The sequence below is a fragment of the Periplaneta americana genome, chromosome 2 (genome assembly GCF_040183065.1).
Source record: "Periplaneta americana isolate PAMFEO1 chromosome 2, P.americana_PAMFEO1_priV1, whole genome shotgun sequence".
Lineage (NCBI taxonomy): Eukaryota > Metazoa > Arthropoda > Insecta > Blattodea > Blattidae > Periplaneta > Periplaneta americana.
The window spans coordinates 218,576,176-218,594,351 of record NC_091118.1 but is presented as its reverse complement, the minus strand read 5'-3'; the positions used below and the strand labels follow the sequence as shown (position 1 = coordinate 218,594,351).

The following is an 18,176-nucleotide window of genomic DNA, read 5'->3' as shown; positions in this document are numbered from 1 at the left end:
GACTATTACGAACAACAATGAACTGTTAATCTTAACTAATATTTACAAAGCACTATTTACAACACAGAATGGTCAGTTCACAGTTCACAGCTCGTTTGTCTTGGCTAGTTCTTCTAGCTCAGTCACTCGCGTTCACAAAATCTCGAACCCCAGACCTTCAGAGGCGATCTGCTGAACTTCGAACTCTGGTCCCCCAACTGCGGTCCACTGCACTGAACTCCGGACTTCAGGCTCCACAGTTACGGACACAACTCAAGTCGCGCTCTGGTCTCGAAGCTGGCTTCACTGCTACACAAGACTGGTTTACTGACTGACTGATTGACGTTCACTTGCGTTTTCTCTTTTATAACCAAACTATAGTTTCTGGAGAGTTCGCCAAAGATTCCACTCTCGAATAATCTGGATTTCCACTTCGACGGACTTCTGGACGATTCGGGAGGGTCCGTCCCCCCCTTCACTCCGCACGTAGCAATTTGCTTCCTTCCATTCTAGGCAAGCACCAGATGCGCGCGCAACCTCCCCTCGCGCGTCGCAGTAGTACACCGCCCCTCTACCCTCTCGGCATCCAGATGCTCCCCTCGCCGCCACACCTAAGCGACCAATGGACACGTGTTCGAACCCCGGTGTAGCTGTCACAATTTAATATTACATGACTTACCTGATGTTGTTCCACCTGAGGTAAAAATAAATATCTATGCAAATGATGTTACAATATGGGCTATGAACAAAGATCCAAATGAATCATTAAGAGTTTTACAAACAGCTGTAAATAATATCAGTAATTGGGCATCCAAATGGAATCTATCTGTCTCACAATCAAAAACTGAATATACTGTCTTCACAAAAAAGATATAGCTTAAAAAACTATAAACCTCACATTTATTTGAATAATCGAGAAATTCAGTACAATCCAACTCCTAAGATCCTAGGATTAATTTTGGATGAAAAACTTTTATGGAAAACACATTTAACCAGTGTTGCTTCGCAGTGTCTACCATGATTAAATCTCTTGAAGATCATAGCTAATAAGATATCACGACAAAGCATCTGTTTTATAATGCTTATATACGATCAAAATTGACCTATGGATGTGAAATATGGGGAGGAGCATCAACAACTCGTCTACAAAAAAATTGCTCTTCATCAAAACTCAGCCTTAAGATTATGCCTAGGAGTGCCAAAAACCACATCAACTTTTGCCCTAGAAATTGAATGTAGTATTCAACCAATCAGACACTATGTATTACAAAAGGATCTTAAAATTGCAAGCCTCATCCAGATCTCAATGTTCTTCGAACTGTCAGATAATATCCTGTGTAATTTCTATAAAATAAACAGAGAAGAAATACCAATCTATATCACAAACACACTCATTGCTAAAACCCCAGTTGTGAGCGAAATTCCTCCATGGAAATGGGTGATTCCAGAACATAGCATAAAAATTCCAGGAAATCATTCCAAAAATGATCCTCCATACCTTTTTAAGTTAGATGCCATGAAACTACTCTTCAGCACATATAAGCATCACCTTCAAATTTATACAGATGGATCTGTAAATCCTAATAATGGGACATCAGGAGCAGGATATTATATTCCAAAATATTATGGCGGCAGGCCGAAAATTCTAGTCGTCTGGCCACGTCAGGGAGTTTCGCGTGTCTGAGGAGAAGGAAGGCATGGGGGAAGCGAAACTCGAGCTTTGGCGGACGCTTTGGCGCGGCAAGGGAAAAGAAGACTGCGGTCCCGGCCCAGAGTTGGCGACAGAAGTAAGGAAACGCCTGGAAGTAGAATGTTGTGGAAACCCAGAGGCTTAGCGACGCAGATCATTCGAAAACGCGTAATTTAATAAATAAAAGCGCGAGCAGCCTTCGAAGAGTTAGTCATTTAGTAGCAAGAGAGAGAGATCCAGCCTTAGGCAGTGAGCGAGGTGGACCTGAGTTCGAGTTAGTCTTCGGAAGTCAGTCTACAAGTGAATCTTCGAGCGAGCAAGGAAGCCAGCCTCAGAGACCGGGGTTCGACTTGACTGAGTAACTGTGGCAGCATCCAGGCAAAGGCAACACATCCGGAAGTCTTGGGTTCGAAGTGCAGTGAACTGTATCTGAAGGCTTGGGTTCGACGTACAGTGAACTTGAGACAGTGAGCTAGAAGAACTAGCCAAGATGAACAAACTGAGAACTGTCAGTTTTGTTCTGCACATAGTGCTTTGTGAACATTAGTTGAGATTAGGAGTACATTGTTGTTCTTCTCAATAATTCACGTGAGTTGTCATTTTCGTTCTGTGGAGTGCAATAAGACTACTGTGTTGCTGTGTTGAGTGGAATACCCATCGTTGACGGGTGTGTGGTTAAAGTCAGAAATAAAAGCCATTATTGTTGAATAAAAGTTACAGTATCAAGAAAGTTACTTCATACCATGTTCATCCTCCGCCAGTCTTGACACTGAATTGCTAGCTATTGATGCTGCTCTTCAGTGTGTTACTCAAATTTCTGAAAAATCTGTTTGCATACGTATGTACCAAACCTATATGCACATAGAATTATTCCAATTCAGAAACAGCTAAGTAAACTAAAAGAACTCCAAAAGGAAATAACATTTCAATGGATACCTAGTCATTGTGGTATACCTGGAAACGAGAAAGTTGATAACATTGCAAAACAGGCAACATATTTGCAACCAAGACCTCTTCAAGTGATATCTCTATCCAGTGCTTTTGCTTCAGTAAAGTCTCATTTTATAAACCTATGGATCAACAATTGGCTCTCTTCTGACAAAGGAGAAATTTTACAGTCTGTACAAAAGAAACCAAATGACCAGAAAATGTACAAAAACTTGCCCAGACATGTTCAAAAATTTTTAACAAGAATCAGAACAGGTAACATTGTCACTCAATTGTACCTACACCGATTTCACATTTCTGATAATCCTACTTGTCTATGGTGTAATAATCATGATGAAGATCTGGAACACATTCTTGTATACTGTCCATCCATAAACCACAAAAGAAGTAAATTAAAATCATCAGTACCAGTTGCAGAAGAGACAGCCCTGCAGTATATATTGACTGCACCCCAACTCTGGCTACTAGCAACAGGCATCTATAATGAACACCAATCAAAATACCCCTCATTTCTCGTGAAAAACAGCAACTGAATAGACTGCAGTGGACTGTAGTGGACTTTGTTGTCAGCAAACAGCTGGATACATTAAGAAGATTGATTGTCTTCTTACTTCGGAGATTTTTGTGCACCATTCTCTAGTGTGTTTCAATCTTTTACTGCAGATTCCGTATAAATTGTCTGCAAATTTTCATTGGAACAAAATATTTTAACCATAAAATACGAATTACACCTGAAACTTTTTATGAGGGACCACTTTTCAAATTGTCACCATTAAGAAGAGGAAATTGTATTGTGTGCAGTACCACTTTCTTGTAGTCATTAGTATTGCTGTCCCATTTACCTTAGAACAGGAATTATTTTTTAATGTGCATTGCAATATAGATTTTGTGCTGCCAGTTTCTGAGATATCAAGAATATACCTTTTGCTTGTAGACTGTAGAGTTGCCTTAATTTCTTGGACCAAGCCAATGACATGCACTTACATTTGGTTAATCGGATATTAAATTAACACACCTTTTGGCATAACATTTCAAACACACTGCATTATAATCAGTAAGTGTTACGTTGTACATGCCGGTAATGAGATTAGATGGTGCAAGAAGGCATTGGTATGTGGAGGAACAGTTAAACTGAAGTAAGTGAAGAAAATGAGTGCTATAACATGTAAACATAAATCTAAACAGTAAAAGTGATGAATAATGTAATTTGAAATACAAAAATATAGAGGATGTCTTAACAAATCCAAAAGAAAACTCTTTTGCATCTTTGTAGACTACACCAATGCCTTTGACTACCTCAAGAAATACATGGTGACTGCACACTCTAACTAGGATATCCAACTTGGTACGTAAAGAACTCTCTGTTGGCATCAGCTGAAAGCATACAAACAACATGACACAAAGAGACTGCTGATCAGTGTAGCATTCTCACACAGAATAGAGCTAATCAAACAAGCCTCAAGAAGAATTGTGGACAGCATGGTGATAGCAGGAAAAGAAAAAATGAATGTAGGCCTATAGAATGCCCTCAATAGACTAACAAAATGGGCACATGACATTGATTTGTCATCAATGGAAATAAAACCGTACAAGCGATTTTGTAAAAGGGCAAGAGAACAGCAGAAGTTACCATCACTTTCAAGAACCGTGCAGACATCACATCTCGTCATATAAAAGAACCAGAAGCCTTGTAAGACAAACAGCTGTTGAATGCAAATGTTTGCCCATTTTGAATGGAAATCATCGAGACTAAACCAAAATATAATGGGCAAAGTAAAAGCCCACTTTTTAAAGGCTACCCTTCGAGACTTGGTAAACTTCCCAATGATCTGGGGCCTATGTGCACAAGGCCTGACCCATTTCAGTTGATTCAAAGACTACTCTTGTGCTGTTGACAGCCAGAATTTGAAATCACATTGCTTAAAGACATGCAATTGCGGATATGCATAAAGTTTAAGAAAGCTGCTAGAAGAAATGAAGCAGAAAAAGGTGAAATGGAATGATTTCTCGACTATGGACATTCTTATGTCATCAGCATGGAGACAAGCTAATTTCGAGCAGTGTCACATACAATACGTGGTCCAGAAGTTATGTGTGAAGTATTACCACTCACCAGAAACAAGTCGCGCAATAAATAATTCCTGTGTCCAGAGCCATGCCATGCTTTGTAAGAATGAACTGTATCTCTGTATGTGTGCACTTCATTATAAAAGTGAATTATTCGTAATCTAGTTTGGCCTTTCCTGGGTAGACTAGGAAGTGCACATAAAATTCTCGATTCGTTGTTTTGCGAAATTGAAAAATATATTAATTCAAATTTCATCATAAATGAAATCCTATAAATCATTTGTACATGGCATACTGGACTGCCAAAGGTGATGAATTGCAACCTGTTAGCACATATTCACATTGCAACATTGACTGTCACATATCTGCTTGTTTCAGATACCTCAGCAGCCATTTTTACAGCGAGTTAGAAATGACTTCGCAGCTGTCCTGCGGTGTGAGGACAAAGCCCTGCAGTGCAAGGCTCGGGCACTCATCCCTGTTAGAGATTTGGAGATTGCAGCGGAGAGAAGTATGCGCAGCTTGCAAAAAGCTGTAAAGAGTGGTCAGAACAAGGAGTCTGACGTGGACATCCAGGAACTGGTCTTACTGGAGTTGCTGTTCTGGTTCAAGAACTCATTCTTCTCTTGGGTTGATTCTCCAGAATGCTCAAAATGTAATGGGCCAACAAAATTTGTTGGACATAGAATCATTCCCGATAATGGAAAACAGAGCTACAGAAATGAGGTACGTCAGTTACTGTGCTTTATAACTTCATGATTCACACATTTTGAACTGTTTTACATTGAAATATTTTGTAAAGAGCTGGATGATGTAATATTTTGTGTGACATATAGCATTTTATATCTCAGAAATGGAATTCTTGCAAATTTAAATACCCTGTCCAAAATGTATAGGCTACATTATCTCATTCCTGATAGGTTTTACACAAAATTGTGTTTCATTTATGGATTGGAAACCACATGGCTGTTTTTGGTCTCCAATGACCATTACATATCCTGTAACATATTTTTTTCCCCAATAAAATGTTATCACACTTTTTTTTCCTCCAGGGAGTCCCAGAATTGGTCTCAGTCCAAGAAATGGTCTTTAATCAGATCTACTTGCTTAGAACTAGGCAGTTATTTTTTGGCAATATTGAGATCATGTCTAACCACTCTGAATTTCTGCCTTTTGAACTTCAAGAAAGACTTAAAACTGGAGAATTAATTGGCATACCCATCCTCAGTTCACGAGTAGAAAACGAAATTTGGAATCAGTTTTATTTTAGAGGACAAAGACTAAAATGTCTTCCTCGAATTCACTCAGTGTGTTAAATGTAAGCATGTGCTGGATTACAATTGCAAATTGGAAAAATACAAACTTGGCCAGACATGCTTCTTCTGATCTTTGCAAAATCAAAGTCTTGATAGAGGAAAATAACACGAATAACAGGTTAGTGTTATTAGGATTATGTTATGCCTGCTTGCATTTATATTTCATTTAGTGTTGAGAACAGGGCAGTGCAGTTTACAAACATTCTGTAACATCTTGGTGTATATTTTTAGTATAAGAGTGACTCTCTTACTATGGTTAATTACATGCTCTGTGCCTCTGCCGCTGTAGGTGCGTGAGTCTCACAAGAATAAAGCCCTACAATACATTGCTGTAGATGTGAGGCCAAGGTATCGTCCTGGAGACAATGTAAGCATGTTGCTAATGCAATGCTTGTAGAAAGGTTCGTTATCTCACAGGCAATGAACAGTAGCAACTGATCACCAGTCCTTTCTACCACACATTCCCAGATGAGACAAAGCCGGAGGAAATATTCTGCAGGAGCTGCTAGTGGAATTTGCATAATTGGGAATAATCTAAAGAAAACTTCGGTAAGTTGACATGGGTCACTGACCAGGGCCCTAACTTGTGATAGTGCCTTGCCCATATTCTGGCACCAGCAGAACAAACACGTAATACATTGCAAAGTGTTGTATGCGGTCAGGGCTTACAGCAAAACTGGAAAAATCCTTGTGAAACGTGTTGGAACTTGAAGACCATTATGTTGGAGTCCATCTGTTCTCACTTTGAGAGTATTCCAGCATTCTTACAACAGAACAACTGTACATCGAAGATGGGGCTCAGCAGAGACATCATTTTTTCTGAAGCCCTTTGAAGAAGAGACCAACAAACTGGAATTTTACAGTATTGCCTTCTTACCTATGCTACAATAGGACAGCATCTCTCCAATATGCCAACTGCTCAATAACAGAGAGGGCTGCTGTATGACAAGGTAAAACTTGGGATTAATCACATCATTTCTCACACCACCTTTCCATCATCTGAGAATGATTTCTGATTGAAACAGAGAAGAGGTGCGAAATGCTGCCCTCACATAAGGTTGGGGATGACCATGAGATTGGAGGGATGACACAGAAGACAATAAGTGTCATGACGAAGTTCTCTATATTTGTCTGTTAATGCAGACAGCTTTAAAGGTGGAAACCGAAATCTTTAGCACTTCCAACATTAGCTGCTATGACAAAAAGTATTTTTGCCATTCCTGCTGTTTGTGTGACTAACGAGCACGTTTTCAGTGCCTCAGTGAACATAGTTCAGAAATGTAGATCCAGAATAAGCCCTGAGCATGTTTTTGAACTTTGTTTAACAGCTACTATAGAAATCTTAAAAAATGTAATAAGAGAACGCCAAGTAGCACTGAGTGAAGTGTTAGGTGTACAGTTATTTTAACACTGATGTAATATTATACTGTACTAGTATTAAGAATAAGATATTAATAATTCTATACAAATATACTTCCATACTTAACGTTGTTGTTGTTTTCTAATGCCAGGCGTTTGACAAAGTCATTTGACCTCTTGCACTCCAATATTTTTCAAAGATATTATCATGGCCAGCTACCGAAGCACAGATTTTGAGGTGTTCCGAATCCATTTCTTGGTTTGAGTTGCACAATGGGCAGTTAGGGGACTGATATATTCCAATTCTATGCAGGTGTTTGGCCAAACAATCATAAACTTAACGTAATATGACATTCTTTCTTTTAAACCTATGTACTAGAATCCAAGTACAAAAGAACTGTGTTACATACCTATCTTAATTAGGGTACATTATTTTTCATTTTTTTTTTCTTTGTGATATGTATGTATCTAATGTCTACCCACTTCACTTGCGCGATTCGTATCTTTGTGGTACTGTTTCTAGTAAAAACAGTTATACTCAAGCCACAGATATTTAGGTTTTAAAAAAGTAAAATTAAGTTTTTCAGTCCGTGTTTTAGGATTTTATATCTTCCATTTAGAAACTCATAAGTTTTTACGGAAAAAAAAGCAACATACCATTAATGTACTGCAATTCTATTAAAATTACATTAAAATATTCGTTATTAAGTCTGAAATGTAGCCTTATGATTCCTGTGGTGATGTTGAAATTTTTTATGGAACTATTTACTTGTTAGTGTATTATGTTTACAAAACTGTTCTTTATTGAATTATTGACCCTCAGACCAATAATTTAATTGTTGTTTAGTCAACTGTCCGAAAACAGGTTTGAACCTCATAAGTAACACCAATAAGGCATCACTCGAGGAAACTAGGCCAGGAGATAATGGGGTAAGTTGGCCAGTTCCTTTCCCCCCTCCAATGCATACATCGCCGATTAGCTATTTATTCCACTAATCAGACTTCAGATGCATACAAACAGTTGTTCTTCCTTTTACACATATCGACAAGTGAGATGTACTGCCTGATAATAGATATACATATCAGCCAGAACCTCAATCAGAGGTAATAATTTAATTAATGCTTCTAATATAACACGGAATAATGAAATATTTTGACATATTTTTAGGAATAAAATCTCCTTCATATAAATGCTCAATAAGTGGTCTGCTGTGAGAGTGGAGCACTATTTGTGCAATATAAGGGATCATGTCTATAAAAAAGAATCCCTTTAATTGAGCAAACTGTTTTATATTGTACGAATAATAATGTTGAACTCTGTCACTAGTTCACTGCTGAACAATAACGGTCAAGCTTCTCTCATGCCATAGGTGGAGAACACTGGCTATTCGTTGCCCACGTCATGATCATGTCATTTTCCGTTTCTTTTAGAAGTTGTTCGATGAGCTTTCCTTTCAAAGAACACTGCCCACAATAAAGTATTTGTGCTGCATTGAATGGCAATACTATTCCACAGTTACTTCAAAATAAATAAAATACAAAGGTACATAACCTTTTTTAAAAATTTTAACACTTTTAACATGTTGTTAAACATTTTAAAATTTTTTAAACAAAGTGTTAACGTGAACCAGAATCAATGAATAAAATACAGTTGTGAAGGTTAAATACAGCAAATACAGTACAATATTGGCACATATAGTAGTGATATTTCAAGATTGCAACAGAATAGGTTCGAACTTAAGAATCTGAGGCTTAGTTATAAATACCAAGTGTGTTATAAAATTCTTCTTTTATATAGTTTATATATTCGAAATTTCTTCTCAGTTAGGATGTAGGAAGATTGGAAAATAGTCTCAGAAACTATCGTAAGCTGTGGTAAAGTTAGCTGTCCTGATTGAAGTCAATCAAAAAATGTAGAGAGTTAGTTTGCATTGCTGTATTAGAATTATAACACATTTAAAATTTTCTTTTGAGGATTATTAATAAAACATTTGAGGAAAAGCTCATTAAATTAATACAATCGTAATGCAGCAATGTGAAATAATTGTGTAGCAGTCACGCACTATCACTGCTTGCACTACATGAGTCAGATCGAAGTTTGATGTCGGATAGAATTCAGGCAGATGCATACAGATTTCTGCCTGTTACTTTTCCAAACTTCAGAATATACTTTTATTGTGTCACTCACATCTGTTCCTGTTTTAACAGTAATGTTCTTATCCCATTGTTAGTAGTGCTTTCTGTTTTCTCCAGGCTGTATATGGCTTCCTTGACTTCATAGGCTATGTAACCTAAAACATTTCGAGCATTAGCATAACATAAATTTTACAAAAGGTAAATGTTATCATCCTCTTACAGATGTACGTGTGCGAGTTGTGCCAGGCACAGACCTTGTTTCCTCGGTACAGTGACCCCGAGAAGCTGCTTGAAACACGCAGGGGTCGCTGTGGAGAGTGGGCCAACTGCTTTATGTTGATGTGTCGCTCACTTGGCTGGGACACTCGCTGCGTAGTTGATGAAACGGACCACTTGTGGACTGAGGTGAGGCAAGAATTGAGATAATTGTAAAAGTGTACTGGCTACCATGCTGGAGCCAAATGATCCTCTGGGAAGGAAATAAGGCTGTGGGTTCCATGACAGGGATCCAGGAAATAATCTACTGCAGTCGAAAGTACTATTGAATAAGATACGCTTTAATTTTTTGAAGTTGTGAATATTTACGTATTTTGTCTTCCATAGTTTTTCTTCCGTGTAATTATTATTATTATTATTAGTATTATTATTATTACTACTACTACTACTGGCTTTTAAGGAACCTGGAGGTTCATTGCCACCCTCACATGAGCCCGCCATTGGTCCCTATCTTGAGCAAGATGAATCCAGTCTCTATCATCATATCCCACATCCCTCAAATCCATTTTAATATTATCTTTCCATCTACGTCTCGGCCTTCCCAAAGGTCTTTTTCCCTCCGGCCTCCCAACTAACACTCTATATGCATTTCTGGATTCTCCCATACGTGCTACATGCCATGCTCATCTCAAACGTCTGGATTTAATGTTCCTAATTATGTCAGGTGAAGAATACAATGCCTGCAGTTCTGTCTTGTGTAACTTTCTCCATTCTTCTGTAACTTCATCCCTCTTAGCTCCAAATATTTTCCTAAGCACCTTATTCTCAAACACCCTTAACCTATATTCCTCTCTCAAAGTGAGAGTCCAAATTTCACTACCATAAAAAAACAACCGGTAATATAACTGTTTTATAAATTCTAACTTTCAGATTTTTTTGACAGCAGACTGGATGATAAAAGCTTGTCAACCGAATAATAACAGGCATTTCCCATATTTATTCTGTGTTTAATTTCCTCCCGAGTATCATTTATGTTTGTTACTGTTGCTCCCAGGTATTTGAATTTTTCCAAGGATAAATTTCCAATTCTTATATTTCCATTTCGTACAAAATTCTCGTCACGAGACGTAATCATATACTTTGTCTTTTCGGGATTTACTTCCAAACTTATTGCTTTACTTGCTTCAACTAAAATTCCCTTGTTTTCCATAATCGTCATCCGCATAGACAAGCAGCTGATGTAACCCATTCAATTCCAAACATTCTCTGTTATCCTGGACTTTCCTAATGGCATACTCTAGAGCAAAGTTAAAAAGTAAAGGTGATAGTGGATTTCCTTGCTTTAGTCCACAGTGAATTGGAAACGCATCTGACAGAAACTGACCTATACGGACTCTGCTGTATGTTTCACTGAGACACATCTTAATTAATCGAACTAGTTTCTTGGGAATACCAAATTCAATAAGAATATCATATAAAACTTCTCTCTTAACCGAGTCATATGCCTTTTTGAAATCTATGAATAACTGATTCACTGTACCCTTATGCTCCCATTTTTTCTCCATTATCTGTCGAATACAAAATATCTGGTCAATAGTTGATCTATTACGCCTAAAACCGCACTGATGATCCCCAATAATTTTATCTACATATGGAGTTAATCTTCTCAAAAGAATTATTATTATTATTATTATTATTATTATTATTATTATTATTATTATTATTATTATTATCATCATCATTATTTAGGAAGCCAAATAATAATACAAGATTACAATAAGCTCAGTCAAAACATTTACATGAAAATTAGTTAAATTTACATTCAAGTTTGTTGTTCAGTCAACAGTCCGAAGACAGATATAGATTGGAATTGTTTCTTCACCACTTTATCCACTGTGCAGTCTTCAGGAAGAAATGGATCAGAATCATCTTCGACGATGTTCAGCCCTTTTCTCTAAACCCACTGTGTGTGATAAATGTTGGAGAAGAAGAGAGTTAATAGCTTTATTGTCGAGCTTAGCATTAGTTCAAGGACGTGTGTTCCATGTAATCCAGTCTTCATGCTGCACCTGTTATATAATTTTACAGTTACATGGATTTGTTTTAAGACCGCACATCCTTAGATGCTGCTATGTGGTACTTTCTTTACACAGTTCTATTTTATATAGATTAGAATGGTTAATCATATTTTTACAATTTTATTTTTATATATAGATTTTATTGCTAATGTTCAACATTTTAACCCATTTTAATTGTGATTTCACATGTACCATTGTATTGTAGCACATACTCACGTCTACTTCACATTTAAGATCTATGTCTTCACTGTTTATTTATAATATAAGTTGTCCGTAGGTTTATTAATGATCTGATGATGGTTCAGTGGAACCGAAAAAAAACAGCATATTTGTGTTTATCACATTTGTGATTTGATACTTCGGACTTTCAGCTATCATTCATTCACTTATTAACATGCAATTTTGTACATACCCAGAAACAGAATTTGGGCCACCTGAATTTTCCACAGTTCCACACTGAGCAGGCAGAGTGTGTTATAACTGGAACTAGGAAAATTCAGGTGGCCCAAATTTTGTTTCTGGATCTGTATATAGGTAGGTTTATTTACATTTCATACACACATTTGAAAGTTATTATCGTTTCTTATAACTTGTTGATTTCCCTCATTCACTTTCCTCGTATTTACAAAAATAACCTGGAAGCCAGATTAGCATGATCAACGCTTATGTGCATTATAACATGAAATCACAATTTAAGTTACACAGTATAGTGTCTTTGATGCCGTCAACCCACTTGAGGTATGTGGACATAAAGGAAAGAATTTGACAGTGATTGTGTATCATTCCTGAATAGCTCAGTGGTAGTGTGTTGGCATGCTTAGCCGAAGGTTGCGAGTTCGATACTCTGTCGCGGAACAATTTTTCTCTTTAATATTATGTTCCTAAGGAGTTTATTTTCTGTTCATTTGTAATTCTTGACATTTTGGCTAATACAACTTCATTACTAAAATGTAGTCATTCCTTTTTTGTATAACACTCCAATCTGTCTTAACATAATATGTTAACGTTATATGCTTTATATCTTCTATTTCACCACATAATATATGTACATCTGTAAATTTCTATATTACCCCTAAACCTTTCATTTTCACACTCCTGCCTATGTTTCTTGACTCCATACTGTAGAAATCCTTTTTAACGAATCTCTGAGAGATTACTATATCTTCCTTAATAGGGGTTTACATAAAATGGGAAGGAAAGGCTAAAATAAGTAGCACTAACATGTGTGTTGTATACCAAACATTATAATCATTCATGTAGGCCTACAATTATTATCTACACTAAATTTCATTACAGTATTTTCTAACTCTTCAAATGGTGAGGCGTGAATGTTTTCCTGTTTGGTTGAACCTGAACCACACTGAAACTCGGCATTGAAAATTTCTTCTTTCTTCTTCATGGCTTTTTGCTATATGTGTTAGTGTTATTTGAGATTTAGCCTCCAAATCTCTTATTATTATCACATTCTGTCCGATAGTTAATTTCTTCCTTTCGGTCGCCATTGTAATGATGCCTAAACTAACAAAAAAACTTGGCAACTGGATCCTGTGTGAAACTGCGAGAAGAAAGCAAGCAGAGCAGGACCATAAAGAATACTGTTGATTAAGCTGCACATCGAACATGCCGTTATTGAAAGTCGAGGTGATATTTCAGGCTTCATTATCATAAAATCCATTTGAAAAGTATTCCTTAAAAGCGGGATTTTATTGAATTATTCTTATGGTAATTTGGCTGGTAATTAACAGATTATTCCTTAAAAATGGAAACATTACTCTACCATTTTAACTTACCTTTAATTTTGTAGTGAAGTTTTGTTCTTCAGTAACTATTTGTTGTTTTTCTATATTGTTGCACCTTTGTCTAATAATATTTGAAACATTTTTCTCTCCACAATTGTTCCAGTTAGATTTTATCCAGTAAATATTTTAAAGCACTAGCTCAGTTTAATTTATTGCCAACGTTATCATGAACACTAAGTACTCACATTAACATTAAACCATTCAGATAAATTATGCAGTGTGCTTGCTATATTTATACATACTGTATGTTATTAAAAGGTTTCAAAATAGACATATTGTCTGCATATTGAATAATTTTACCAGGTATGGCAACTGGTAGATCTTCACAAAAATTATGAACAGAAAAGGGCTCAATATGGACCCTTGCAGAACCCATATATTTATATTTATAGGCTGACTACAGAGATTGTTTACCATTTATTTCTAAAATTTGTTGCCTAGTCATGACATATGATTTAATTATGAATAATTCCTGTCCTTTCATGCCATAAAACAAGAACTTATTTAACTTAACATCATGAAGCAAAGGTCGCACATACAAATTTTGCAGCATTTTGCTTATCCTCAAATACTTGCAGTATTCAATGGACGAAATATTCGATAACTGAAGTAGCCAGTTTCCCAGATCTAAAACAAATTCTGTTTGCAGCAAATTGTTTCAACACGACACTTTCAAAAATCTTTGACAGTACAGGAATTAACGAAATTGGTCTATGTGTGCAAGTGCAAGTGTGTATCACCTTTTTTTGCGTACCAGTAACACTTCAGGATTGTACTGTAAGAGGACTCGATCCAGACACTGGTTAATAACAAGAACCAATGGATTTAAAAAAAATTAGGGAAGCCATTATTAATTCCATAACTGATTCATAAACATCTTTTCGTGTTAACCATTCTCCAATTAAAATATTAACTTGATTAGTTGTGGATAAAAATTCCTCCGATGAGGTTTCAGGATGTTGTATGCTTTCTTTATATTAATTATATTATTATATTCTGTATTCACAGAATTAATAAAAAATACACTAAAATCGTCTAAAGTAGAGCATTATTATTTGTATTCACGAAAGTATGAGATATCAGCTTCATTTCTTCTTCTTCTTCTTCTTCTTCTTCTTCTTCTTCTTCTTCTAATGACAGCTTTGAAGTTTAGATTCAATTTGTTAAATGGTACTCCTTGTATTTGTGTGACTTGTGGGGTGTCTGTTAGGATGTGTTGCATGTCACGAGCTTTCTCATATAATTGCTTGAGCTGGCTAGCTATTATTCTGCATCAGTTATTTGGTAGGGGATCGTCTCAGGAGTCCTAATGTTGTTCCGAAGTATCAAGCTGTAAGTCAGGATCAGGACCTTGCCGAGCAATCAGATCTGCAGCTTACAGCTGTTCATAAAGGTTTACTGGCAGCAGATATCGCACACATACCACAATACAAGGAGCATAGCATAGACTATGGACCATTGACCACAGCTTCCATCTCGGTGTTTGGGTGGTGTGAGTGGTGACCCAGTCATAGTTAAATTACACAACCTCTTTGTCATCTTGTCATGCTCCTTTGCCAACGGTCCTTGCTGGTGCCCATTTACAAATCACATTCTTTTCATCTTGACAGTTTTTATTCCTTTTCCAACCGCTTCATGTATTGTATTTCTTACTTATGTTTAAAAAATATCACATTTACCATTAAGACTTCAAATACATCTAACAGACAGGGAAGTAGTTTACATCACATTCTAGATGCCATAAACAGATTGTTTGTCCTGCAGGCAACAAGAAGGGCTTTGGACACGTGCGTTTGTTGACATGCAGATCTTACTGTATGGAATGAAGATAGCATTGACTTCCCGTGCTTTAAACTGAAGTTAAAATGGTGAAGCAGAATTTTCGCTGGGTAATCCTATTTTTCTTGCTAGTGTTCCACCATTCTTCTTCATCAGGGCTATTGAAAGGTTGCAGTAAAAGCTATGTATGGTGCGGAGTGTAACTGGGGAGAGGCATGAGGTAGTGAGAATCCACTACTGGGAAAGACTTAATATGTTGTCGAACATCTCTAATTTCGGTTGTTGCAAACCTTTAAATGTTTCCCCTTCATAGGAGAATGTGGCACACCTGCATTTAAGTTCATAACATGGTCAAAAAAATAATACACTCTTTACTGTCTCCAAAACAAATATCAGTGCCTACATCTTCTGGCCACTTTGTTTCATCAAAACTTCCGAATTACTTAAAGTTGTTCCTGATATTTTGCTTCTAAAGATCGTGCATTAGAAGCAGATCTATGAGACCGACTGTTTAGCATTCTCTTACGAAAAATTCTGCAAATACTTACATGGTAAACACCTTCTTGTCTAGCAGTTGCATTTTCAAGAATTTCTTTATTAGCCTCTTCAAGACTCTTAACACATTGACCATAGGCACAAGAATTTTTGTGATCGAAAATCTTTTTTCTTATTGCTTGAAGTATTTTAACATCACTGTCACCAAAACCTTAACAGAATATGAACACCATTCGTTTGATAAACGTATTCTTTCTGATTTGAAAGCACCTAAAGTTTCATTAGCTCTTATACATACCTTGCAGCCAAATTCTTTTGTTCAGTTTTGTAGGTTAATCGGTCATGTTCTTGAAATTTTGCTTGCGACTGAGGAACATTCAGAAATGTCGGAAAATAACCAAAATCTATTTCACTGCCACTTTGCTGACTTGAAGAAGCATTTGACGAAGTGCATGTAGTCAAACTATTTTCTTGTGAGCTGGATTCACTGGACCTAGTCTGATGATCATTAACACAATCATTTTTGCGTCACCGAAGTTTCTCTTGACTCCTCATATGACAGATGTATCCATTATTATGTTACAAACACCACTACACCAGTAATAACGAAGAATGAGAAGTACTAGATTTAAACATTTATGTTAACTGTTACTTAATGAAGCAGTAAAGCTCAAAATTCAAACTCGAACCAAATATTGCCAATACTGGTTTATGGAAAATCGCTAAACATCGGTGCAAAATTAATTTACTTCCTATAGTATTTCTATCACTAACGAGTACTTAAAATAGTACTGTATGTAACCCTACTTAAATAATAGATAAGTGACGATATTTATCACTAACAAATATTTTAAAAGAATAAGATATGATGACACAATCACTAAATTGGCAACAATGGCCACCACAAGCTACAGACCACAGCCTTCTATATTTGAAGTGCTACCATTGTAAGCATTCCAGAGGTTGACTTGTCAAATAAACGTGTTTAAATACACGTTGAATACAGTTTCAGAAGGTGTGGTTTAGATCTACGAAGCAAACAGATAGTACTCTGCTGTGAAGGAATGTATAAACACATTTTTTTCAGTGACGTTATGTCTTTTTCACTAACGGCATGGTTTTTGGCCATAGAAACCAGTGGTGGTATTCCATAGAGATTACATGACTTCTATTTCAGCATCTTTACTTAAACACGTAACTTACGAACGTCTTAGTACGCATGCAGATTTTTTTCGTCAAACTGTACTTCTCTGTGGAGGTGGTTGTGGTCTTTTTCTGTAAACAAATCACAATACTACCTTCCGTTGCTATGATGATGTTTGCTACTAGAGCTCAAGTGTATTTTGAATAACATCACCCTGATTTCTTAATTGAAATTTAAAAATATACCTTTATCGTACTTAGGTAATTATTAGATTCGTCTTAAACTTAATTTACTTGCTCTTATACTGCAGGTGTACTCTGGCATACGTGGACGATGGTTGCACTGTGACCCATGTGAGAATGTATGCGATGCCCCACTGATGTACGAAGCAGGCTGGGGGAAGCAGCTGTCATATGTGATGGCATACTCGCGTGACGAGGTGCAGGATGTGACGTGGCGCTACTCTAGCCAGCATGACCGTGTGCTGGAGCGCAGGACAGCGTGCAGTGAAGCTGAGCTACTGGCTACCATGATGGAGCTCAGAACAGCCAGACAGCGGTGTTTGTCAGCGGCCAGGAGAACACATCTCACCAGGAGACTGCTGGGAGAGTTGGTCGAATTCCTCACACCTCGTCAGCCGACTGATAACGAGAGGAAGGTAACATTTCCAAAAGAGAGAGAGAGAGAGAGTGTGTGTGTGTTTTTTTTTTTTTTTTTTTTTTTTTTTTTGCTCTAGATTTAACAATGAAGTCATCATCCTTCTTGCTTCCCAATATTTTGATGGAAGGTCCACAAATGTCCCAATGTCCACAATTAGCCAGGTGCTCCATCTCCATGTCCTCTTCTCTGGTGCACAGTAAGCATTTAGGTGAAAAAAGTATATAAAGATGTCATCATTGGTAGTTCAGTCTCTATTTGTAATATTCTTTTACCCTTAAAACTAAAGAAAGTAGGTATTTTTACTAACAACTTCAAATTAATGTAACTCTGAAAATTTTGAGATTAGGAACATGTTTATATGACATCTTTTGCTCAGAATGTCTTCGGAAAAAATCTTCATAAGTGGCGGTAACTTCTCATGAATCACCTTATATAATGGCGTTCTTGTTTTCTTATTGGGCCCAGATATTTTACACACGGGTTCATTCACCTATGCCTTGGTGTTCCTAT

The 18,176-nt window shown here is 36.8% G+C and overlaps 1 protein-coding gene across 4 annotated transcripts in view; it reads left to right on the top strand.

The window, feature by feature from the left end:
• Nucleotides 1-18,176, top strand: part of Pngl (N-glycanase Pngl) — a 52,357-nt gene that overhangs the window by 12,110 nt on the left and 22,071 nt on the right. For 3 of the 4 annotated variants that reach the window (XM_069819597.1, XM_069819596.1, XM_069819595.1), the window contains exons 3-5: nt 5,063-5,410; nt 9,718-9,900; nt 17,317-17,664. In XM_069819597.1, coding sequence (XP_069675698.1) covers nt 5,063-5,410; nt 9,718-9,900; nt 17,317-17,664 — 879 coding nt within the window. The remainder of the gene's footprint in view (nt 1-5,062; nt 5,411-9,717; nt 9,901-17,316; nt 17,665-18,176) is intronic. The other variant, XM_069819598.1, reaches the window with a different exon arrangement.